The sequence below is a fragment of the Anser cygnoides genome, chromosome 2 (assembly GCF_040182565.1).
Source record: "Anser cygnoides isolate HZ-2024a breed goose chromosome 2, Taihu_goose_T2T_genome, whole genome shotgun sequence".
Taxonomy (NCBI): Eukaryota; Metazoa; Chordata; class Aves; order Anseriformes; family Anatidae; genus Anser; species Anser cygnoides.
The window spans coordinates 9,784,051-9,810,103 of NC_089874.1; the positions used below are offsets into that span (position 1 = coordinate 9,784,051).

Below are 26,053 nucleotides of genomic sequence, written 5' to 3' on the forward strand. Positions count from 1 at the left end.
TTCTTCGTAGCAGAGATAATTTCTTTAAGGCTGTTGACTTGAAGTTACATTGATCCCACTTAATTTTGTTTTATTTACTGTTGGACTAAGTTGATTCTGTCTTGCATATGTATTGAACCAGTTCTGGGGAGAAGGCACGCAACCAAGTGTGACGGTTGTGTTTGTGATGGAGTAGTTGTTAGTTTGATAGTTCTATGTTTTTTTTTTTTTTTCTGGATTGGAGGTGGTTGCCAAGAAAAATACTAAAATTGCAAAGTCACCCCAGTGACCATGATAAGCGCTTTCCCAGTAGCTTAATTTTGTTATGGAGATGAGAAAACAATAGAAAATTAGCTTATACACATTTTCTGACTGTGTGATTATAATAATGACAATTACCTTTCATCATTAGAGCTCCTTGTGAATAAAATATGACTTAAACGTAGTGGTTTACTAGTGTTAATTTAAATCAAAATTAATTAAATTAAATATAAATTAACTTTAAATTTGGTATTAATTTAATAGCTAATGTGTTTGTGGTTGGGTGGTACAGGGGTGTAAACATCACGTACTATGCTGATAGGCAAAAATATACTATGCTAATAAGCAAAAATTTGTTAAACCTCTTCAGTAGATGGCTGTTCGGTAAATGCTTATACTTCCTGTTCGAAAGGGGCTTACACTGACTTTAACACCCTAAAGGGCTTTACTTAAAACATAACACAGTATATACGTACATATTAAATGAAAATTACAAGCAGCCACACTGTGTATTTTTAACACTGTAGGTGCTTTTTAGGCTTCTTATGCTGACCACTAGAAGAATATTCACTGTGTTATTTCTGGAAGTGGTCGTTTCGTAATCTCTTCTCTAGTAGGCTTGGGCTAGGTGCTTCTCAGGAGCATCTTTAAGTATGAATCTGCCACATTGGATCCCTTAAGAATCTTAGGGTAGAGTTTAGCTGAATACAGATCTGTATGGTATAAACAGCTGAGCTAGTCACTCTAGGAGCTGTTCTAATAGAGAGGATCTGTGAAGGGATGTTTCACTTGATAAATTGGTAGCTCCTTCAAGATGAGATGATCTTCTACCTAGCTTTGAAAAAACTGACAATACGAAGGAGCCAACAGTGTAGAGCCTTGCCGTTAAACCCATCAGCGTTTGTTTTTCCACAGGGATAGTCACCTTGGCGTCTAGTGAGGTGACATAATCAGCAGATGGTTATGACTTCTCTGAGGCACGTCTAGCTAGAAATGCTTTAGTATGTTAATGCAGTAACTAGAAGTAGTCAATCTTTCCTGTACTTTAGAGATGTAACTTGTTGCTGTAAGGCTGTACTGCCAGTTTAAGGCTTCTGCCCTCTCTTTCTGTACTTTCTGAAGTTGATGTTGACTTTTGTAGTTTGGCCGTTAAGGAGCACTTTATGCAATCTTTTGCTGGCTCGTTATTTAAGTTTAATAACTGTAGGCAGAAATACCTCATATGTCTAAAGGTTACCTACTGTTGTTTGTTAGTTGATCCATAAGACTTGTCTAGTGTGGTGTGGTTTGTGACCTTTGTTGTTTTGTGGTATATGATCTTCATTGTATTGAGATGGTAAGCAGAAGTTCCATTCTGTGGATCATTTTCCTTGAAAAATGTTGCACAGAAATACAAGAATCCTTTTCCTTGTGGACAAAGAAAACTTATAAATCGGCCGTATTTTTCAGAATATGCTTTGGAATGAGATGTAGTAAAGAATAGGTGCATGTCTGTCTCCTCTAAACATACATTTATTCACATGTTTAAGTTTCCGAAACGAAAATCTATTTAAGCAAAGAAAAAAAAATGTTAAATGACCCAGTTTGGTGTTACTTTGTCTAAAGATGGAATTTAACGTTGATAATGATATGTTAAACTTCCCTAAAATGGCATATAATTTTGAAGGGTAGTCCTAGGATTACCAAGTCCTAGCTCTTAAAATTTGTAATGAGACTTTAATGAGCCAGTTTTTTGGATGACTTACTAGTGAAGCACATTTACTTACTCTTTCTAAGGTATTCTAAAGTATTTAAGTATAAAAGCAAGCTCTTATAATGTATTGAATAATAAGTATTGATTTCATACATTACTGAAAGATTTTCAGTTAGTTTCTGATTTATAGAATTTCATTCACAGTATTAAATGTATATTGAATGTATGTGTTTCTTACACCTAGGTCATCACAAACTTGGTGAAAATGTTGAAAGCTAGAGATACAAGGCGAAATTTCTGTCCACCAAATCACTGGCTCTCAGAGCAAGAAAACATTAAAGCAGATAAGGTAAGTGTATTAAAATTCTTTTTCACATAGCCTTACTGGTGCTGAAGTTTAAATGGTGAAGTTCTTGATTCCTAACAATATCAGTGGCATTGAAGTTGCACAGATTTCATGTGGTTTCAAACACGGACTAGTGCTGCATTTGTATGGAATGCAGAAGTCTCAAATCTGTTAAGAAACTTCTACATTAAATCATGCTGTTATTCCATGAAATAGAACCTGCTCTACAGTGCATCATTGTAATTAATCTCCATTTATAACAAAGGAGAATAGAAAATAATGTAATTATGATTCATTTTATTTTCCAGTTATTTTAAGCGTTTCTCAAAGTAGAAATAGAATAATTATTCTCTAGAGGAAAACATACCTTAAAATTGTCTTCTAAAATAAAATTCAATAGCATTGTTATACTTAATTCACATAGAAATTACTTTATTTTCCTAAAAGTTTTTGAACAAAATGGCATTGTTTGAGCTTAAAAAAAAAGTGTTTATATGCATGTGAAAGAAAATGCTTATGTGAATGTGCAAGTACCCGCTTTGAATCATTGAAAACTTGTATCTTAAGATAGTTATACATCAGGTAAACTTCCATGAAATATTACATGTCTTAACTGTTAGAAGTTTTGCACAGGAACAGTTAGCAGTAGACTCTTCTGTTTTGTTTTGAAGACAGCTCATTTTCTTGCCTGGTGTTCAAGATTGCCATTTCTCTATGTGACAATTCTTTGTAGGTCTTAGGCTGAGGAAACAGCAATGCTATTCTGGTTCTTGGTTTAAAGTAAAGAGAATTTATTTCACATCTCAAGATGTGAAACTTGGCTTCTGTAGTATCTTAACTATCAGAATTTAAAGTGACATTTCATGGTATTTTTAAATGATACATGGATGTTACATTAGATTGTCATTAATTTTACAGCTTAGCTTTAAGGCACGTGTATAAGGAGGAAGGATTAGAATTGAAGATACTTAAGGATTCAGATACACTCTTGGACGTGACAATTCATGTATATACTTAATATGTAATTAGATAATGTTTAACTGTAAAATACTGTTACTCTTAGGTTACACAGCTGTATGTGCCATCTGCTAGACATGTATGGAGAGTCAGAAGAATGGGAAGAATAGGACCATTGCAATCTACTTTGGATGGTAAGATACTGTCAGTCTGTTTCCTCTACTAAGTTAAAATAAGCTTGCCTTATGCAAAGAAAACATACTTGTGATAGAGTTCAGCTGAACATTCTGTATTCAAGTGTTAATAATAGCCAGAAGCAAAGCAATCTTTCATAATTTTGCTTGTATATATGTTTGTCTTCAGAATATTTATTGTATAACAGCTTTCCTCAAGTTTCCACTGGTTTTTGCTTGCATTTATGAGGTGAAATGATGAGGTGTACAAATGATAGGTGATTAAAAATATATGTATGAATAAGTATAAAGGGCAGTTGCATAACATAAAATGCATAAGGTTGTGTAATACATAAAATGTTTGTTTTTACAGTAAACTATGAAGAAACTTACTTATTGAGCTATAACAAAAAGGCTGTTGGTACCATAAGTATTAATTATCGTTTATAAGTGTTGCCTCTAATTGGATAAGGCAGAATTTTTTTCCCTTGAATCACTTAAAATCTCTAGACTTTATGGAACTTCTAAAGAAACACGAGAGAATTGGACCTAGTTAACTATCATGGAAAACAGACTAGTGTAGTTGCACCAATGTGCTTTCTCATGCAGATGGTCTGTTTCTGCTTTTCAGACCATTGTATCTTCACTATTTTAGAATTTTACCTTGCTGTGCTCAGGTAAAATAACCATTAAATCACTAATGCTTGTGAAGATTTTAATAAAGAATTAAAAATGGGGCCTTTAAGCAGCAAAATGGTTCATCTCTGAGAGTCCATACTGTGCTTCAAGATGATGTCATCTGCCTGAGTATCTAGATAGATACAGCTAGATACTGTAGATCATTTACAGAAGACCGTAGCCTTTGAGTGCTGCTGTAGAGCTCTGTAGGCTTGTTAACAGCTTTGTCCAAGGCTGAAACCTAGTGACTTTTGTTAATGATAAATTTTATTTGAATAGCTGTAATGGTATAAGTTTGCTTTGATTACCCGATACCTAAACTAATACAGTAGCAACGGGTTTGTCAAGATTTTTCATCTCAGTTTCTCTCTTTGGAAGTGTCCTATTGTAAACGATTGAAAATCTGAAGTCTTAAAAGCAAGTGTTTTAGAAAGAAACGCAGGAAACCTGTACTTTTTTTACGTATTGCCTGGCTTCTATAGGCTTGTATCCTCTATCTCATGCAGACCCTATAACAGTAACACGAGCTTCTTCCATTGACCTACATGCCTCTGAACAGCTCTACTCTTGGCATCCTCTGTCTGCAGCTCCCCAGTGTCAGACCCGTTCCACATTTATTACTCCCAGAGTCTGTCTATGCTATTAGTCTGCTCGTCTCCTTCCCTTCATACATAAAGTACCCCGAGCCTCTCCCTGATCTCCCTTCCCATAATAGCATCAGTTCCCTCCATTCCATTATTGGTTTGGGCAATTGGTGGATGAGGAGCACGTATGCTGTGGCCTTGTGTGGAGCTACGTGTGCTAATTTTGCTGGCTGTCAAACAGACAAATTGACGTACTGAGCAGAGATGATTAAAAACTGATCTCTCCTTGCTGTTTCTGTAATCTGGTCACTAAAGGAATTTCTGTTCTCCACGCAGTTGCAAACTACTGCAAAAGTGAATATTTTTGAATCCTCTATTCCTATGTCAAATTAAAAATTCAGCTGGTTAGTTCAGAAGGTGTGCTGGAAGGAAGACGGTGAGAAAAGATGACACCATGTTCATATAAACCTTCTTTGATAAGAAATCAGGCTAAAAAAAGTGGAGCCAACATGAATGTGTGAAAACAAGCAGGTAACAACATGCAAGTGACTTGTGTGAGCCCTCTTGACTCCATCTGGGTTAAAGCCAATTAGCGTGAAAGTACTGCTGAATCACATATGGCCATGTTTATTTGTGCTTTTTCATTTACTTAAATGGCAGTCTCGTGAGTTCTAAATGCCCTCTGTTGATGGCTCCATCCCATATTTCTTTTTAAAGAAAGAGGCTGTGATGGAGAAATGCAGATAAAATTGACTAATTGACTGGAATAATTGAACTGTCAAAGTCATGTAGTAGTTTACCTTTGCTGTACATGCGCTTTTTATTTAAAATGCTTTTAACCCTTAGCTTAATAGGCAGAATACATTGACTTTAATTAAAAATGTTTACTAAGTAAACTCAGGGTAATCACAGATAAGCATTTTATCAGAGATTCCGAAGGCTTGCAATGTTGGAACCTGCCCCAAATGAATATACATCAAGTATAGTGGTGTGTTTGGGTCATGTCATGTTAAATTGGTGCTTAAAATATCCCTACTTAAAGTGCTTTGAGAATTAAAAAAAGAGAAAAAAGAAAACAAGCAGAATAAAACAACAAACAAAAACCCTAACAAAACATACAATTAATGAATACTGAAGTGCCCAGTAGCAGAAGGGCAGCAAGAGGCTGGGCACCACAGGTATAGGAGCCAAAGGAAAAACTGAAACTTTGAGTATAATCCTTATGAATGAGTAGTAACATGAAGCAGTTACCTCAGTTTCGTAATATTGTCTGTAAATAGTCTAGGCTCTGAGAGCTTTTTTTTTTTTTAATTTTAAAAGAGGTGGTTACTAAAGATGAAAATGAAACAAACTAGAGTTATCTCCCCCTGTCCCCCCGTAGGACTGAAGTTAGGTAGACTTCAATCACAATATCTAGTTGGTAAGCAATACCATTTTTTCTTTTGGCTGCAATTAATTAATTCACAGTCATAAGTGCTCAGCAGCTGAAGTTATTCCCCTGAGGTTAGAGCAGGATTGTCACCTCTACTGTGCGTCACCCTAAGATGTACAAGTGTATAAGGAGGTTCAGAGTAGCTGCGTGCTGGCATGGGAACTGCATGCGATTGTGTTCCTTTGTAGCTGGGACTTCTTGAATTCTTTTCTAATCTTCTCTTGAGCAAATTATAGAATTTCTTGATGTCCTCTTCAGTATTTCAGTAGTCACTAGGATTTAATGTTATTACTGTAGCGCTACTGTTAGGAGAGAAAACCTATTGAAATACTGCTTTTCTGTTGGTTCCATTAGATTTGGTTCAATTCTTAGTTTTTATGCCTAAAAGGGTTTGATTGAAAGTAGATGCTGTAGTTGAAAGCGCTGTACTTTTAAACTTTTTTGATCATTTAGATGGGAATATTACGTATTCCTGTGATGAAAATCGTAATTACTTACAACTTCTTAATTGTCTTCTGTGATGTATTTTTTCTTAATTGAAAAATTAAAATGTCAGTAATAAGAAAATAACTTTTTTCTTCTTGAAGAAATGTAAAAATGCAGGAGTACTTATTTTTAAACACATCTTGTTTTCAGTGTGTCTAGACTGCTTATTTCAGGTTGCCAGTAGAAGCTAACATTTAAAGAAAGGTAAGGCTTTGTGTTACTGTTTAGTAAATAAACTATTTTAATGTCTCTATTTTTATGCAAAATAAGTTGAGTCACTTGATTTTAAAAAAAATGTTTAAAATGTTGTTTCCAAAATTTTTAAAATTATTATTTCTATTTTAAGTGGGTTTGGAACCGGCACCTCTTTCTGTATCTGAAGAACGACAACTTGCAATTCTGACAGAGCTACCTTTTGTAGTTCCTTTTGAAGAAAGAGTAAAGGTACCTAATTTCTAATTTAATGTGCTGTTGTTTTTTATTATTTTATTTTATTTTCTCCCCAATAAGTGTAAAAAAAAAAAAAAGCACTTAGCTAAGTAGAAACTGGATCGTTTCCCTACAGAAGGATATGACAGGCCATAGTGTTTTCCTCCAGTATTTGTATGGCGACTGAATATGTGAAGTTAGATTACTTCTCTGTTTTTTACTACTTATATTTCCCTTTATAAAAATTGCATTAAAATTAGCAACACAAATTCCAAGGAAGGAGAGCAGTACTGTATTTATTATAAACTTCAGTCCTGACTGATCTACGTGACTGCACCCTCTTGTGGTAAGCAGAGCTCTAACTAGTTTATCTGTAGTAAACAGATTGCAAGGTCAAGACTGGAGACTTTAGTGTAGTGGGTGAATTTACCTCAGAATGAGGTGATGGATGTCCATTTTAGGAAAATAATGCCTAGAGATGAAATTTTTGTGTTCATAGCTGACTAGCTGAACTTAAGGGGGTATGTAGTTTAAAACTTGCGAGATTCATGTACTGTATCTACTTGGTTTTGGATATTTTCTAGCTTTTGAATATGTAATTGCTAGTTCTATCAGCTGTTTCAGTTTGCATTATATATTTTTTAACACCTTTAGTTGTTACCTTATAGCATTTTTGAACTGTTTTTGTTGTTAAAAGTATTACTTAAAAACTACTCAGTGAACTGTCTTGGAAACATTAAATTACAAGACACCATCAAGGGAATGAAGAACAGTTCCGTAGGGCAAGTACATCAGTATCTGTCAAAAAGACAATGGTAGGTTTGATAGAAAAGGACTTTTTTTCAGGTTACTATGAAACAGTTGTTCCAACAAAAATCTTAACAACATATGGCAACACTGCACAAGGATTACAGCGAAACAATTGGAAGTGACCTGCAGCAGGGGCCTGTATGTCAACTGACCACAACCTCTGGACATCTTAAAGCTGTGTTAAAATGTACATATTTTAAATTGTTGGAATTCATAAAACCTGTTTTGCTTTATCACGAAAACTGAAACTTGGCTTTTCATTTTGAAGGTTAACGTCCTTTTAATCATAAAAACTGGATGACAGTTTGCAGAGAAGAACTAAGCTGCAGACTGAGCTTTTATATTTCTGGTCTAGGTCAAAGACGAGATCATCTTAAATTGCTTTTTGGAACAAGAGTAGTTCTTCTTGTGTAGTAGTGGGAGACAACACAGTTTTGGAGTCTCCTGCTGCTCTTAAAAACAACTTGCAGTAAGGGAAGGAGATAGTTCCTGTCTCTCCAGTTGTCATCAGTTCTAGCAGGGCTGGTGGTGCAGATCAGTGCTGTTTCAGTGTCAGTTGCTCCATGTGACCTTTCATTTTTTGACTTCTTTGTGGGATTTTTACTTCAAATTACCAGATATTAGATACTCTCAAAGGCAATTACTTGGTCCAGTGTCATGGTAGGCTCTCCACCCTATTCGCCCCAGGTGATGTTTTTCCCTTTGGCCTTACAGCCCGTTGGTGTGCAGCTCTCGGTTTGATCCTTATCTGTATAAAGTGATGAATACAGTCTACATCAAATATCTTGATTCTGTGTGGGAAGCAATAACTTGAATTTTATCATGGGTTACACCACTTAGAGGATATACCACCTAGGGATTTGCCTCCAACAGGACTTTGTGCCGCTGATTATAACCCTTTAGGTGCAGTTGTTCAGACAGTTTTCAGTGTACTTCACTGTCAGTTTCCATAACCCACACTGTTGTCAGCTTGAAAATGATGATGATATGGTGTATACTTAAGTCAGCACTGCTTACTTTCCCATCTGTTACACTTAAGGCATTGTGAATGCTTCAGTTATGCATTGGGGTTCTTATTTTCAGGATTTGCATATGCATGAACACTGGATCATTTAGGAGTCCAGACTGTGTCAAGACAAATCTTGCTCTGAGATCCCCCAAACACTTTCCATCTAGTATTCTGTAGCAATAGTTAATAAACCATATCCAGCCATACTTCAGGAAAGAGAATGGTGCTGAGCATATTTTCATGCCTTGTTTGTAAAAGGACTGTGTCTGTGGTTATGTGTCCTGATGTGATACAACTAGAAAAAAAAATGTCAAGATCTCTGGAGGTACTCCAGTCCAGCTCCCTCCTCAGACAGGAATAACATCAAAGTTAGATCAGGACACTCAAAATCAAAGATTGTGATTTCATATTCTGTGTAACCTTTCTGGTGCTTAACCACTCTCATTCTGATTTTATTTTTTCCTTTACATCTGTTCAGCATTTCTCTTCCTGCAGCTTATGGCTGTTTTCACTTGGCTTTTTGCTGTACACCTTAGGGAAGTCTGGCATTGTCTACACTAATCCTTCTGGTTGGAGTTTTTCACTAGCTACAGTTGTCCATGTAAATAATAGATTGAAGGCTCTATGCTAGCTTTGTCTGCTGTTGTCAGATTTTCCTCTTGCACGATTTGTGTGTATGTATGTATAGAAACATCTGTGGAGAATCTTAATAGTTTCTTAAATAGGAAGATTCTTATGTTATTGGGAAATTACATCTCTTAGAAAATATACTGAAGTATTTATTGAATATGGGAAAGATGCAAGAGAAGACGTAGTAAACAGACACTCACTGTAATGGGGGCGTGTTGAACATTATTTTTTCGTTAGAGGGGAAGAAAGCCATGCTACATCTTGGTATATAAACACAGTTATAGTTACTCTTCAGGTGAGCTCTTAAGAGGTTACTGTTGTGAAGACTTGCAAAGGGGCAGTGTGAAATTCAATTTGTACTTCAGCTGGCATTATTTTTCTTTAGTTGGTGTGATGCTCAGGCAACGCTACCTGCTATATTACTTTATACTGATACCTGTCTTACCACTGGGAATGTTCCTGAGCAATACAAAATGAACAATTGCTTGCTAGTAGTGAGAATTGCCTCTTTGTGTTCAAAATACTCTTGTGACTTTTTCCCTTTGTTTTTGAATACTTTGCTGTTTTTGAATACTTTGCGTTTCAGAACTCTGAAAGTTAGGGAGAGGAAACGAATGACACAATGTCTGTAGATGGGCCTCTTTATGTAGAAAGAATTAAGAATGGTATCCTAGAACAAAAGAGTTTTTGCATGTCTGTCCCTTCTCCTTCCCTCCGCTGGGACGTGGCTCTGTGTTATGCTTCTGGAGCTCAATGACAGAGCATACAAATCACTTTAAGTGAGTGCCCAAAAGCAACTTAAAGGACACTAATAGTAGTCAATAACCGTGTTTTATTGATTATTTACATCTGTACAGTGACTTGATTTCTCTCTTCGCTCTTTCTAACAGATTTTTCAAAGACTGATCTATGCTGACAAACAAGAGGTTCAAGGAGATGGGCCATTTTTGGATGGAATTAATGTCACTATCAGGAGAAATTATATTTATGAAGATGCTTATGATAAACTTTCTCCTGAAAATGGTAGGTTCACAATGAAGTTATCATAACTTTTAACACATTTAATCATTCTCACCATATATTAACATCCAATGAAAGTAAGCAAATATGTAAGAAGCATGCCAGCTCTGAGGTATGGAAGTCCTTATGAAGTTAAAACAAATAAAAAAAAAAAAAAGAAACACCTCCTTGTTTTCATGTAAAGTGATTCTAATCCACGTTCTTTTTGAGTATTGCAGTCCTGTTATCTTTATTAAAGACGCCTTTCTTTAGTTCAAGCCTACTTCTGCAGGGCTTTTCTTCACATTCACTTATCTTCAGCTGTAAATTGTATATTCGTCTATATAGTTAATTAGGTATTACCTGCTTTTTTAGTGTCAGCAAAATGTCTAGGCTGCACAGGATTTGCTAGGTACACTGTGGCTGATAAGGATTATGCAGCCCACTTAGTAGCAGTAGTATGTAGCAGTATATATTCTACCACGCTGATTTAAATCATACCTTGGTGTGAATTTGTGTGAGAACGGTTGCATTGGAAGCCAAAATTCCAACATATATTGAGCCTTCCAAAATAAAGTCGTTAATTATATGGTATTTTTGCATGTGAAAAGATTATTTGTCAAATACTTGAGGTTTACTGTCTGAATCTCACCTGCTGTGCCACGTAAGTTCTCTCCTCAAGAACTGCATAGTTTAGAGAGGAGGAAGAAGAGGAATTGGTATTCTGGGTTGTAAAAAATTGTGTTTTTTCTTAATTTCTTTTACTGCTGTAGAGTTCAAGAGACTAAGAGACTATTTCTAAATAGAATTTTGTATTTAAATACCTCAGTTTAAAACTATAACTACACAGAAGAGATTTTCTTAAACTAATTTATCAAAGATTTAAATTAAATTTAAATTGAATTCTTCTGTTTTTGGAAAATTTTCAAGGCTAATCAAGAAGATGGCACTGGATAATCATCTGGAAATTACATGTGCAATTGACTGTTCAGTCTCTTAATTGGTTCTGAAAAGTTTCATCATAATGACTTTAGGATGATTCAATAAATGGTCTCTTCAAAACAGAGAGATTAATTGTAATTAGAAACAGAAGAAATCGAGTCTGCTTTGCTATGTTGTCCCACACCATACCCTCATCCACCTAGTAAGTGTATAAAAATACAGTTCAGAAGCTGCAGTCTAAGCCTTTGAGTGGTACTATGTCTAGTAACAGGCAAGCCAAGCTATTGTTTTGTAAGAAGATAGCTTTAAATGAGAAAAGTGTTTTCTATGAAGTAGTCATCATATTTAGTGTGGTCTTACTAAACTATGAAAGCAGTTTTAGAATGCATGTTTCCTCAACTTAATCTGCATTTAGACAGCCTGGATGCTTGGATGTATTTCATGGTCACAGGTAATACAGGTCAGGGAGAATAGTCAAAATTCTGGAAGGTCAGACAGCCCTCGAGAGACTGAAAAAAAAGAGAGGAAAAAAAATTACTTATAGAAACCTCATGAAGTTTAGGAAAGACAAAACCAGAATCCAGTACCTGGGATGTATTTTGACTGTTTACAGTTACAGAGAAGCCATAGTGGTAGCTTGCCACTAAAGTCTGAAGATCTGTGTTAGTGCATGTGTGCATGATGCACCGTGTATATGTGCACATGTGTATGTATGCACATGCATATTTGTGTATAGTGTTCTCTAGTGCTGTGCTGCTGTGGCCCTAGTGCTGTTTAGTATCAATCAAGACTTAATTAGAAGGTTAGGCTTCTTTTAAAAAGCTGGCATTCTGGGACTATAATTTTTTCAAATAATATTAGTTCTGGAATAGGTCAGGCACCATGTGGGAGAAAGAAAAGGAATTCTTGAAAATTGCAAGGGATACAATTTTAAGACTATATAGACTGAGTTGATTAATATGGATCTGGGAGATTGAACACACAATAGATGAGGTTCTAGAATGGATTAGGAGGGAGCACAGGACACTGTCTGAAGAGGCATCCAGTTTGTCTGTTGGCACTGAGAAGGGAGCTGTTCAAAGTTTGTTCCTCTATAATACTTTAACTGAGATCATGAGGAAAACTATTTTTTGATAGCAGAAATACACTGGTCTGTTTCTTGTGGGATTTTATTCTTGTTTGGTTGTCATATGCTTAATAATGTGCAAGCACTTCTTTTTTTCCTTTCTTTGTTTTTTTTTTCTTTACTGGAATTTTCAGTTAACAGTTCAGTTGCATTGTGGCTATATGGGTTATAAAACTAAAATCTGTTTTTCTGAGATTGCACTAACTTGGGGGGGGTATTTCTCTAGCTCGTCACCTGTTTTGGCATGTGAATTTGTTTTAGGGCTAATTTTCTTGGTGTAAATCTGGCCCTCAGTACATAGAGGAGCAGACAACTGATTTCCTTCATCACGCTCCAAAAAGCACAACATTTAAATGTATAAAACCCTTAATATAAGAGAGTTTTAACATCAGTGGGTAATCTCATAGGTCTCCAGGTAGGGAATGCCTGTTTGCTTGACACACTCTCTTGCCAGTGCAGTCGTATTCTGTTGTCTTGCTGTGAATGGTGATGAGATTCCAGACCTTTTGCAATACCTATAACTAAAAATGGCTATCCTGTATTTCCAGCCAGCAGAATTTGTGCAGTAGAGCATTTCACTTGTGCAAAAAACTGATAGGTAATTTAAAAAAAAAAAAAAAAGTTCAGTTTGTAACCTGTGGAAACACTGGAAAATTCCTGGTAGATCTAGAGGCATTCACTAATGGGAGAGGGCAAGCAAGGACACAAGATGGTTCTGGGGAGATGCTGTTGCTACAAGGTGCTGCAGATTTTCGTGGACATGAGCTGTCCATCCAGAGTGTGTGCATTTGTTGCACATGGAGTCAAGCAGCAGGAGGTTTTATTGTTCCTCGTTTATTATTGGTTGCTTTGGCAGCAAGCAAGTGTAGTCAATGGAAGGTTTGAGAGCAAAGCTGTGTATTTGGTTAGATCTTTGGAAGCCTTCAGTGAATTGAAAAAAAAAAAGGCCTGTTTCCCAAGGTTTGCATACAATTCAAGGACTGAACATTGCTTGCTCTGGGACTTAAATGAGAATAATTCCGAGAAAGTTTTCAGTGACTTAGGAGAAAAAAAAATACAAAACATTCAGAACACATCTTTTGCCTGTCTTGCTGACACCTCCCCATCCTCAAATAGCTGTTCACGTTTCCAGCAGAGAAATGATAGATGGCAGCTGGAATTTAAGATGCGATTTTTATAAGAGAAGTGAGTTGAGCTAACATCTTGATGCTGGATAAGGACCATGAGCTCCCCAGCTGTGCCCTTGGTGCTGACCTTGCTCCTTCCAGGGGCAAGCAGTTATTTCAGAGAGCAGGCAGGGAAGTAATCCGAAGAAAGGGCTGAATGCTGAACCAGTGAGCTGAAATGGCTCACTTCAGGGATAAGATGAGTAGACTGGTGGAAGGGAAGAGCAATGGCCGTGGGTAAAAGGAGTGTGGGAGCACTTGAGCTGATGGTAACAGGGTGAGAACTTGTTTTAGCTATTTCATGACTCTTCATCCTTTGTACACAGGGAAGGTAGAAAAGGGCATTCAAAGGAATGTGAACAATGGATATCACCCATGGATTGCATGCTGTATCTTTGTGATACAAGCAGATGTGTACAGCACACAGTCAACAAATACATTAAAAATGCTGTCTTTTAAGGTCCTCTCTAGGATGGTTGCTAACATTACAGCTTCGAGAATCTCTCTCAAGTAGCAGTCTTCTGTGAAATGAGCAGAACACTTATCTCCAGAACATGTCAATCTTTACCACACCTTGCTCCTCAGTGGAATTAGATTACATAGCATGGAGTCCAAACTAGCAAAAATATTTATCTGAATTTCAAAGAGAATTATTTAAGGTGTTGCTTAACAGTCAGCCCCTTTAAGAGAATGCAGTGCTTACTGATGGTTCCTTCAGACAGGAGAAAGATGAACCTTGCATTCATAATGTTTTATAAATAGAATTTTCAACTGAATTTTGGGCTTATTAATTTATTTTGTAAGATTTTTTTCTTCACTCACTAGTGTCTTTCCATTCGTATCCTTTGAGGTCTCTTACAACAGAACCTTTGTGCAAAATGAGCTTTACATACTGAATATCCTAAAATTCAAGCCAGTAATAGATTTTTCCAACAGTGCTATTTACTAGTTCAGTTTTTTTATATACAATTAGTGTAGGTATGTTTGAATCCATAGTTACATATGCTTTTATCCAAGTTAAATTCAAGTAGACAGTTATATTTGAGTCTCTCTTTCTCCTTCCTCTGCAGAACCTGACCTAAAAAAGCGCATTCGTGTTCACTTGCTTAATGCACATGGTCTTGATGAAGCTGGTATTGATGGTGGTGGAATTTTCAGAGAATTTTTGAATGAACTACTTAAATCGGGATTTAACCCCAACCAGGGATTTTTTAAAACCACCAATGAGGGACTTCTTTACCCCAACCCTGCTGCACAGATGCTTGTTGGAGACTCTTACGCCCGACATTACTACTTTCTTGGAAGAATGCTTGGAAAGGTAAAAAAAAAAAAAAAAAAGTGTTGTATAATATAAAGCTATCATAGTACTGAAATTATTCAGTAAATATTTTTAGATGGGGGTAGATGGCAAACATAGTGATTTTTCTAGACCTGAGGAGAAATAACCATCTGATACTGGATCTGAATTATTTCTAGATCTTACCCAAACTTCTCATTCGTTTCAATAAGTTTGGAGTATAGAGGAATTGACATACCCTAACTACCAGTTGAGGGAAGTGTGTGTATGTCTGTCTCTGTGTTTATCCTCTTACTTAAAGTTAAGTTCCTCGAAGCCTATGGAACTGCTCTGTTTATGGTGTTCTTAATATGGGACTTTCAGGAGTTTGACTAGAGTTAGATTTTCGTAATTTGCAATCTCTGAAATTGTTTACAGAACCAAACAGTTTCTTGTTGCGTGAGGTACAGTTCTTGCAGCATTTAAAATTTGCTATGAGCATTTACAATATTTATGAGCCATTTAAAAATTGTTCCACTAATTTTGCTTTTTTTTCATACATTTTGTATCTTTCTTAAATTTTAGTGCTTACTGTTTTGCTGTTGTGGACATTCAATTACTAATAGCCCCCTCTTGAATTAGATTATTTTTTTTTAATAAACCATTAAACATTTATTACAGTCTTTTTTTTGTTTGTTTATGGTCAGATTTAGTATTAAGGATATTTCTTCTCAAGTCCTTGAAACCATTTTTTAAACCTAATAATTATTAAGCAAAGTTTGGAATACAAATTCCATTTCAGAAAATAAGTATTGATTGCTATTCAGCTATCTAAAATGGAACGTATTTAAAACATAAATTATTATTAGCTTATTTAGCTGCATGAAGTATTCTGGAACATAACATTTTGTTGACTTGATGAGAGATTTAACATACAGTTGGATGTCCTTATTTTAAACTAGCTGGAAGCAGTTTAAGAGGATGTTGACAAATCTGAGTTGCTGAGGCAGATCACTGTTTTTTATGGCTGCCAGATTGAGATTGAACTGCCACTTTGTAGGCAAATTCTTTGTTAATGCATCCTGTTGCAACAGCCGGTCTTGTAAAATAATGAAAATTTCAAATTGGTCATTTCAACAAATTTATCTTTGAAGAGTGTTCTGCTCTTAATGGAAAATGAACTCAGTACTAATATAATAGAAGTTTGTGATGATGATTGTTTTTACATACTCAAGATTTCACTTTCTATATTTACAGATTTTTGGAGTAGGGGAGTGACTGCTGCTGTGGTATGCTAGAGAAGTTGCATCACTCCAAAAGTGTTTGGGGTTTATTTAGGAACAGCGGAGGGCTGAGTTCTAGTTCTGAGTCTTCAGTTTCCTCTGCCAAAACAATGGTTTCCTTTTGTAATTGATTTTCAAATGTTAGCATCAAGACAGAAGTTGCAAAATGCATTTTATCTCCTTTAGAGTGCTTCAAGTACAGTTTTGGGTTTGTCTTTTTACAATCAGAGGATCTATTATTTAACATTTTGAAGGCGTAAATTGTTTTTGTATTTGCAGAATGTTTATATAAGGTAAGAACTGACAGCGTTATTTAATAATTACCCTTGCCCAGGTGGACAGACACCTTTTTAGTTGTGTATGTAGAAGCTTGATGAATTAAACAGAAAGATAAGGCACGACCATACGATTCAAAACCTGTCAGTATTGTGGTCTCGGTTAGGTTTTTGAATACTCACTCACCCGTTTTCAAAAATGTGTCCATTTTGTGCTTTGCACAGGGTTATTTGAGAGCAATAGTAGGTTATTAAAAGCCCCTTTGTAAACAAACTAGATAAAATGCAAAGGAAGCAATCAGGCATCCACAGCAATTTCTTATTTGTGGAAACCAGTGCGTAAAGAGTGCTGCCACCAAAAACTCAAGAAGTTTAAATGTTACCAGAAAACAAATACATTAAAATACAATAATTTCTCTGTCTCCTGGTAACCACTTCATACTAATATTCAAGTGCATTTAACTTTCAGTACTATAGACTTGCAGGTAATTTGGCTTTTCTTCTCATCGGGAAGTTTCTAACAGCTTGGCATCTTGTACGTGAGTTGACCAGTTAAGATGTAGCAACATCGGAATATTTAAAAATTGTGCGTATGAAAATTGTGCATCTAAAAATTAATTTATCCCTTGATGAATTACTAACTGCTTAGGTCGTATTTTTGTAGTTAGTGAAGAAATTGAACTGAATACTATACAAAGTGCCTGGCTGTCCATGCAACTTTTACTGATCACTGAATGAGCAAAAGGTCTTGTAAAAATAATGCCACGTGATCGTGTAATCACCTATGTTGTCTGAAGCTATTCTTAAAAAATCAAAAGAAATGAGTTTGCTCAAACAACAGCTACTCAAACACTTGCCAAGTTTACATTTCTCAACTTTGAATGACTTTGCCCCGTAATGTAAATATTATTTTAACATCGGTGCCTTTTAAGCAATTTCCTATTTCTTAAATGTAAAAGCTCAGCTTACCATGCACACCTCATGTAGCAGTCCTCCACCACCGAAGGGGTTTGAAACTTTAGTTTCTCTTGCTGAAAGGACAGAAGTGACTTTATGAACCCTAAGAGGTGACATGGGCAGTCAGGGATGTTCAGACAGAGGTGTTCTAGGCCCGAATTCTGCTTGTCCTTTCTGGAAAGTGAGGACTTGTCCCATGTAGAGTCCCAGGGGCATGGATGGGACATCACGATTCTTTTGTTTGCACAGTAGGTAGCACTGGGCTGTGGTCAGCACCTGGTCTGGCTCACTGCCTTTCCACAGGCAGTAGTTATGTCAGCACCAAAAACCTTTCCTTGTGCAGACTTTGCAGCTCTGGCAGCGCAGTGGACTTGGCTCACTAGAAGGCTAAAGTTTTGTTGGCAGACAGCCCAAGCTTGTAACACCACAGCCAGAGAAGGGAAGTCTGGAAACAACACCTGAGAATCTGAAGTAAGGATTTTCTCCTGGCTGATTTTTGAATATCTGCTGCAAATCCAGAAAGAGGGAAGCACTGGTCAACCATTTCAATAGCATTTCAGGAAACAGTGATCAGTAAAACAGTGGCAGATGCAGAATTACAGTCTGAACTTCAATGTGTTCAGACCTAAGCTCAGTCTTGTATACTGTATTGTCTTTCTCCTGTTCCAGCTTACATTTTATATCGTAAGAATTATCTGTGTTTCATGATGTGTTAGGATTACATAAGAATATGTCAGGACGTCCGTAGAAAGATTAGAACGATCACTTTCATGGTTTCTTCTTCTTCCTTTTGGACATAATGGATGCAAGAACCAGAAGGTTTATGGTTTCCAAGGAACGTCTTTGCACCTTTAATAAGGCAACTCTTTCTGACAGTAGAGATTTTTGTCTAATACACTCAACGCCACTGGTTATGAGAATCTAGCGCTCTCAGGTTCTCTTGTTCCAGCATATTGAAGAGCGCTAACGAGTCATGTGTTCATGTTGCTGAAGAATATATGCACTACCTTTGAAATAGAATATTAAATCTCTTTTCCAAAGCAATACAACCTGTAGTCCTTGAAAGACACTGGACTTCTGAAAAGGTTTAGAACTGTTTTGTCGAAAGTTAGCTTTTGCCTTACATGTTTGGGAAGGTAGTATAGAGAACAAAGTGTGGTGGTAGGTTGTTGTTGTTGTTTTGAACACAGTCCTTACTTTGTGGAACCAAATAAAGAACTGTGATAGTACAGGAAGCATGAGGGACTAAAAAAAAATCAATGTTTTTAAGTTTTAGCATGTTATATAGAAGGCCAGTAGGTTGTGTGGCCTGATGGATATTATATTGATGAATGGTAAAGTTGTTTAGTTTTGACTTGTTGTAGCTTGTTATACTGATTTAAGATACTGTGGACTGTTCTGTGCACATACCTATGTGTTGTTATAAACACATAATTGAAAATGCTATAAAATGTATCTTGGTAAAATTAATTACTTAAAACCTTAGGGTAAAATTAGTTCAAACAAATTAAATTATTTAATGACATTTATTTATTTATTTATTTAAATGCATGTGGAATGTTAATAATTTATTAGATTATTTTTCTATATCTTGGAGTGTGTGCTGGGATTACAGTTCTCAACTTCGAATAGAGCTGTGATAGATTAATTCATTTGTTGTGCAAAATATTCTTCCTGGCTAGAATGTACAATTTGAAGATTACCAGTGTCTACAGTATCCATTTTGCAGAAAAACTAAAGTAGTTCTTAATCACCCTGAGCCCTTGTCTGAAATAGATTGAATCAATGGGAGCCTTCTCACTGCCAGATCTAGATCAGATCCTAAACTCTTAAATCTATGTACAGAATTGAAACCTTCAAGCAAATGTTTCCAATAACATACTTGTGTCCTTTTTGAACTAAAAGTATATAGAGAAACAAAAGCAAGAAAACTACAGTTAGAAGAACTGGGTTTCAGATATTTAAATACTTGGTAGGATAGTGCATCAGGCATTGCACTGTTACTCTTCTTCTGTTTCTCTTGCTGTTGAAGGTGTTTGGTTTGTTTTTGTTTGCTTGTTCTTTTTTTTTTCTTCTGATTTTTAGTATACCCCTTCCCTTTGCTTATTGTCCATTTAATTAAGATCTGCTTTGGCTTGGCTTAAATCAGTACACTCTAATTGATTTGTGCTGCAGCCACAATTTATACTACTGGTTCCTAGGAAGGTAGGTATGGAATTAGTGATAATGATATGAAGAAAGAAGCAATTTGTACAGACTTTTTGTTTGATTCATTTCAGTCACCCTCCAAATGATTTTGTAGACTCAGCATTTTGCTTAAAAGCAAGCTAGCTGATCGTTAGTCTCCAAAAATCCTGAATCATCTGAACTGGTCAAAACAGGAATTTACCATGAAAAGCTGCATGCTCTTTTAAGTCTGCATTTATAGCGCAGAAATAAAATTGCGGGAGTAAAATCGATACATTATGGACGTTTTTTTCCTTACAAATGTACATTTAAGCTATTCTGTTTTCTGCACAGTTGTCAGCCTGACAATTCCTTTGTGTACTTGTTAATTTAACATAACAATTATCTTTTGATTACAGATAGCTATGTTAGTACGAACCTTGTAAATATATGTCTAACACTAAAAGACTACTGAAATGCAGTATTTAACTCTAAATCTTTAGGAAGGAAAAGTGTGTATTGATTGATTGTGATATTTATTGGGTCATAATGTATTTAAATTTTCTTTAATGCATATGTTAGTGATTGTTTACTGTGACAAAGTGCATAGAGGTCTCTGCAAGGAGTTCTGCATGGAAAGAATTACCTCATGTCAGTGGTCACTCCTCAATTAAAAGTTCCATTAGCAGATGATTCCTGCTTCTGGTTTGTGTACTGATTGCATTTTATTGCCTCTAAATCAGGCTCCTAGACAGGGAATAAATAAACAGAGTGTGTGGTAATGGTATCCTGATCTTTTTTCACAGTTGTGAACACCTATGTCCATTTAAATCAATTAAGTTTGGAATACTTACTGAAATTCGTTATGGTATTTGAGCTTTCTTTGAAAATGATTAGTTCTGCTGCTGTTACAGTACAGATTTATCCTAGAGGCATATCCAGAGGTTAGTTGCATAGTAGTAAGTGTTTCAGAAGATTAGAACTTAAATATGGAGGAGTTGGCTTCCTCTTATATTCAATTATTAGTAAATTGTGTTTAAAATGGAGATACACAAATATATTGAGCATTTCCTGGAACTTCAGTAGTGTGTGATAACTGTCAGTTACCCACTGCATCCCCAGGCACCTATAACCGTAACCCTTCCTTCTCATATTCCTCAGAAGCTCCTAAATGATATTGATGGTAGTTGATACCATGTACATGGTATAAGTTACAGAGGTAACTGTTCCTATAGAAACAGGCTGATGAAATGATGGTTTTGTGCAAGTACCAGCGTTTCTGAAGCACCCTGTTTTGGGTGCTTGATACTTTTAAATGTATATATTAGACCATACTTGATATGCTTCAGTAGTGTTTCTGGAAACGTATCCCTACTTTTTTATGATAATGTGTCCATGAGTCAGTCATGAGTTTGCTGTCTGCTTATCACATGCCTGTAATCAATTTTGAGTATTTACACTGACTACAGCAAATTTGACAGGCTGATTCGCATCTCAGTCTTTGCTACCCCAAATCTCAGGAGCTTCTATGAACTTGTACTTTTCCAACTTCAGATTCCCAGTGAGTGAGAAACCGGAAGTAATACTAATTCATATGTGGCTTTAGTTGTTTCTGAAAAAATGTTTTAAAAGGTGAGGGCACTAGCACTGCTGCAAGAGATGTGAACAGAGCTCTCTCAGAAGCCTAACTATATGCGTCTAGCTGTAGCATTTTGGTCTCCTACCTTTTCAAAAAACAGAAAAGGCATCCTGTATTTAAATAAAAAAAAATGCAATATGTGTTTTCAGAGACATATAGGGAAGATACTGTACGAGATTATCCATTGCTAATAGGATACAAATGGTTCAGTTGTAGAGCTCAGAGAACAGAGAAAGTGACTTAAAGCTACCGTGTAGTAGCCATACTGCTCTGTGACATGCATTAGATATAATTAATTTTATTTCCCATATTGCTATTAGGAACAATACCAGTTGGATTTTGCTCAATTTAAAGCACATTATCCATAAGAAATTAATTTATCTTGAAACTACTATATGCTAGATTTGAAAGTGCTTCTAAACTGCAGGTATATGTTAATTTTCATGTAACATATTTTTAGTTTTATCTTTCTCATTAGGGTGGAAAAGGCCTTGGTGGCCTCAAAGGGTTTGTGAGCAAGGTGAAATATATCTAGAATATAAATAATGTGGTAGAAGGAAGTTCTAATGGTTTTGCTATTTTTCTATCATTTTTATTAATGGTTCTGTATAGCTTTGAAGATCTATTGCACGCAGTAAGTGCTAAGTATTATTTAATAGTAACTGTTTAAAATGACTGAAACAGAAGGGGTTATGGTCTTGGGGGCTGATTAGGGAAATAACTGAATTTAAGCCCAGTCATTTACTGCCTCAGTCTGTTACCCCTATATCTTTCTAACGGTATGACTTCAGCGTTGTTTAGGTTTTAATATACGGTTCTGAGCTGTGAAAGATTAATGGAAGGTAGGAACAATGACTAATTAGTTTTCTTAAGAAAGAATTTAGTTGAAATAATAAATGAGAGAACTATAGATCTGAAAGTGTAAGTAAAGGCAATAAAGCTGCCTCTCACGTGGGAAGGTTTAGTTGGTTCATCTATGAAGTTGTTTACACAATAAGAACATTATTAAGCGTCTTGTAATGTTTGTGTAACCTCTGCTATATAATGCTAATTTGTCTTTACATTTGTCTGAAATGTCTAGTTGAAATTTGTCCACTTCTAAAACAAGAGGCAAATTCTTTTCCTTCTGAAGAGCCACTTCTTAAACCTTTGAGGCATACCTGAACAGTACCTCGTGACCATGTAGTGCTTAGATAATAACTGTGGGAGCTGCCACCGTCCCAGTCAGATGTTATTTCTTTTGTGTTGAAAACAAGGCGAAGTCCTACTTGCCCCAAGGACTGCACGTTTCATTTTTCTTCCTGTCTTACCAGGTACTGCGTGCAGCTGTCCTTCCAGCTGAGATCTTTCTTCTATAACGTAAAGCTGCTAACTGCACGCCTGTGTTCTGAAAGCTGCTTGCCTTAACCATCCTTGTTCCCCCACACCACAGATGGTTAATGAACGCATTCAGGGTATGTTTAGGTATCTGCACATGGTATATTTCAGTTTAGGTTACCAAATCGTGATCTGTGTTGCTGCACGGCGTCAAGGGTTTTGTAGCCGGCCCATGGGCCCATGTTGCAATCAATTTTAATTGAACGAGGCACTATTTAGACGCTTTATTGTAACTAGCTAATGTTATTTTAAAAAGAAACAATAGCCTTCAGAATGTGTGGTTTCTTTATGAAGTCAAAACTTACTGACCACAGTAGGCTTCGTTATTTTGTCTGTTTTTTAATCTGGTGTGTTGTACGGGACCTCACACACAGACAGGAAGGAAAGTGCGTGCAGTTTCTTTAACTAAAAACAACTTCTTCCATGTAACTAGGAAAAACCTGTAAACTGTTTAGGTAAAAAAAAAAATCAACGACTAGTGAGGCATCTTGAGAAAATAGGGAAGACATGGGGTGAAAAGTATTAGAAAATAATTGTTACTAAAAATCAGGTAGGTCTTTTTTGTTTTGTTTCAGAGGCTTTTAAGTTATTTTAGTGGTTATCTAGAGATGTCATAATTTTGCATAAAGAGCGTCCCTAGCCGACATGAATACAAATGAGTGCTGGGAAATCCAGGTTGGCCCTTTCAGCAGACACAGCCTTTTAGCAGCAGGGAATGTGTCACCTAGGAGCACTGCATTGCTTGTGTTAATTGCTCTTAATACAGACATAGAATCATATAGTGTGTTGTGGGTTGGCTGGGACCTCAAAGCCCATCTAATCCCACCCCCTGCCATGGGCAGGGACCCCTCCCAGCAGCCCAGGCTGCCCCCAGCCCCATCCAGCCTGGCCTTGGGCACTGCCAGGGATGGGGCAGCCACAGCTCCTCTGGGCAGCCTGGGCCAGGGCCTCACTTCAATCTAGTGAAGATTCTCTTCCTAATATCTAATCTAAATCTAACCCTCTTTAGTTTAAAGCCATTCCCCCTTGTCCTATCACCACACCCCTGACCAGGAGTCCCTCCCCAGCTCTCCTGCAGCCCCCTTTAGGCCCTGGCAGGCCGCTGTGAGGTCTCCCTGGAGCCTTCTCCTCTCCAGGCTGAACAACCCCAACTCCCTCAGCCTGTCGTGGTATGAGAGATGCTCCAGCCCTTTGATCATCCTCGTGGCTTCCTCTGGACCCACTCCAACAGGTCCCTGTCCTTCTGGTGCTGGGGGCCCAGAGCTGAGCGCAGGCTCCAGGTGGGGTCTCATGAGAGCAGAGCAGAGGGGGACAATCCCCTCCGTCGCCCTGATAGCTGCGCTGCTTTTGATGCGGTCCAGAATACATCCTTGTCTCTGCTTCTTACCACAAGCTCCCATGTGCAAGTTCCACCTTTATGAAAGTGGAATGCGAACATTGCAAACCCTTAGAAACAAAATCTGCTGTCATATTTGACCACCAGTTGTTCCCTTCATGACTTCTTGTCTGGATTTTTCCCTTTATGTAAGTCAGCTGCAGTTTATAGGATGGCAAGATAGAGAAAGTCAAAAAAAAGAGCTACTTAGATAGGAAAGCTGGGGACACGAACTCAGAATCCATCGTAAAATGGCACTGGTCCCATAAGTGATGACCATAAGAGTTAAAGGAAACCTGTCCAGCGGGTGAGAGCACTTGAAATTTGCTAAAGGATCAGCTTAAAAATATATATTGGTTAAACTTGCTGGCTTTGATCTCTTAAAGCAGTGTGCGAACAGGAGCTTAGAGTCAAAGAAAGTCACCTCCCTCCTCGAGTAAGCCAGTTTCTTCCATCAGCTGTGTTGTTTGTTGGCTGCTGGGGGAAAAAAGGACTGCTTCTGTGGGGAGAGAAGTACTGGGTAAGTACTTCATACTGGAGCTAAGTCAGCCCGACAGCTGCGTACCTCTGTAAGAGGGGGTCGTGCTTCCGTGCCTGCTGTTCGCTCTGGGCTCGTGCTTCTGGGATGGTGATGTTGCAGAAGGGCCAGTTCAGAGAGCTAAATGGGTTGGAAACGCAAAATAAGGTAACTTAGAGCTCCCCAGGACAGGTCACTAAAGGAAAAGTGGTAAGGGATCAGTCTCCCCTTAGGGGCATTGGGCTAGCTGCAGTGAAAAATATACCTGGCAGGATGGAGTCCGTATGCAACTGGCTGCCCTACGGTTGTGCTGCCATCAAAACAAATACTCTGCTGTTCTGATCCAGTTTCACCCATTGCTGTGAGCTGAATCTAGCTCTGATTTGACAGGAAGCAATGCCCACTTGCAAAAAGACCAGGAAAGGTGCAGTCAAATCCAGCTGATTTGTTCCATCCCAGTGGCAGAAACGTGTGGAATCGCATCTTGTGGCAGCAGCAAGTAGGTAGATCAGTTCATGCTGACTGGGAAGCTAGTTTCAAACTGACAGATAATGTTGCAGTTCATTCAGTCACTCAGTTGTACAGGGCATGTCTCGGCATCTCTGCGCAGTGCTGGAGCTGTGATGGTGTAAGTTACCTCTTTGGGGAGAGGAAAAAAAAAGAGTTTATCATAATTTTATTTACCACAGTTTCAGTGTTTTTTTTATTAAACTTTATTAGATTAGCCTGACTTTTATAGTAATTAAAACACTGCTCTTTGTCCTGTTTCCAAAAATCATTTATTTCCAATATTGCACTCGCTTAGCTAAGAGGAGTGGTAGTAATTAAAGATATTTTCAAGTTGCACAATTTAGTTTATTTAAAAATGCTTTATATAGTTTTTAGATGAAGTTATAAATGTTCTCTTTGGAACTACCTGAAGATTAATAGTGATGCATTTGAAAAGCATTATTTTTTTATTGATTCTTAATGTAGTAAATTACTGAAGTTATTTGGCAGCAAACAGAAATAGCCAGTGATGTTGTTCGCATTTATTTTCCTGATAGCGTCACAATTTGCATTAATTGCATTGCAGCTGCACTCACTTATATTAAAAAGCTTCTACTATAATTAATCCTTTTTATTTCAAATCATTTTGGCACAATTTCTAGCAATAAACACTCATAAAAGACAGACACTTGAAAAATAACATACAAGTTTCTTCAATATACCTATTGCTGTTTTTTCCTGACAAGGGATTATTGATAGGCTTCTAGGATCAAGTGTTGCAAGTGGCTAAGACTTAAGACCAGTTTGAAAAATGCTAAGTGGATTATTTTGCATAAAAAATAGACAGGTTTTGAATTTGTGTAATTAACCTGTGTTTAGAAAATACCTTGATTTATGTCTACATTTGTATTTCAGTTGCATACATTATGGAAATTTAATTTATAATCCATTTAGCTGATGCGATCATAGTTTTTAGTGCTATCATTTATTAGTCCTTGT

At 36.9% G+C, this 26,053-nt stretch overlaps 1 protein-coding gene across 2 annotated transcripts in view; it reads left to right on the plus strand.

Annotated features, from left to right (window-relative positions):
* The window catches only part of UBE3C (ubiquitin protein ligase E3C), an 80,904-nt gene that overhangs the window by 34,546 nt on the left and 20,305 nt on the right, over nucleotides 1–26,053 (plus strand). For both annotated transcript variants that reach the window (XM_013185753.3, XM_048062325.2), the window contains exons 14-18: nucleotides 2,178–2,282; nucleotides 3,343–3,430; nucleotides 6,936–7,033; nucleotides 10,358–10,490; nucleotides 14,771–15,018. In XM_013185753.3, the coding sequence (XP_013041207.2) occupies nucleotides 2,178–2,282; nucleotides 3,343–3,430; nucleotides 6,936–7,033; nucleotides 10,358–10,490; nucleotides 14,771–15,018 (672 nt within the window). The remainder of the gene's footprint in view (nucleotides 1–2,177; nucleotides 2,283–3,342; nucleotides 3,431–6,935; nucleotides 7,034–10,357; nucleotides 10,491–14,770; nucleotides 15,019–26,053) is intronic.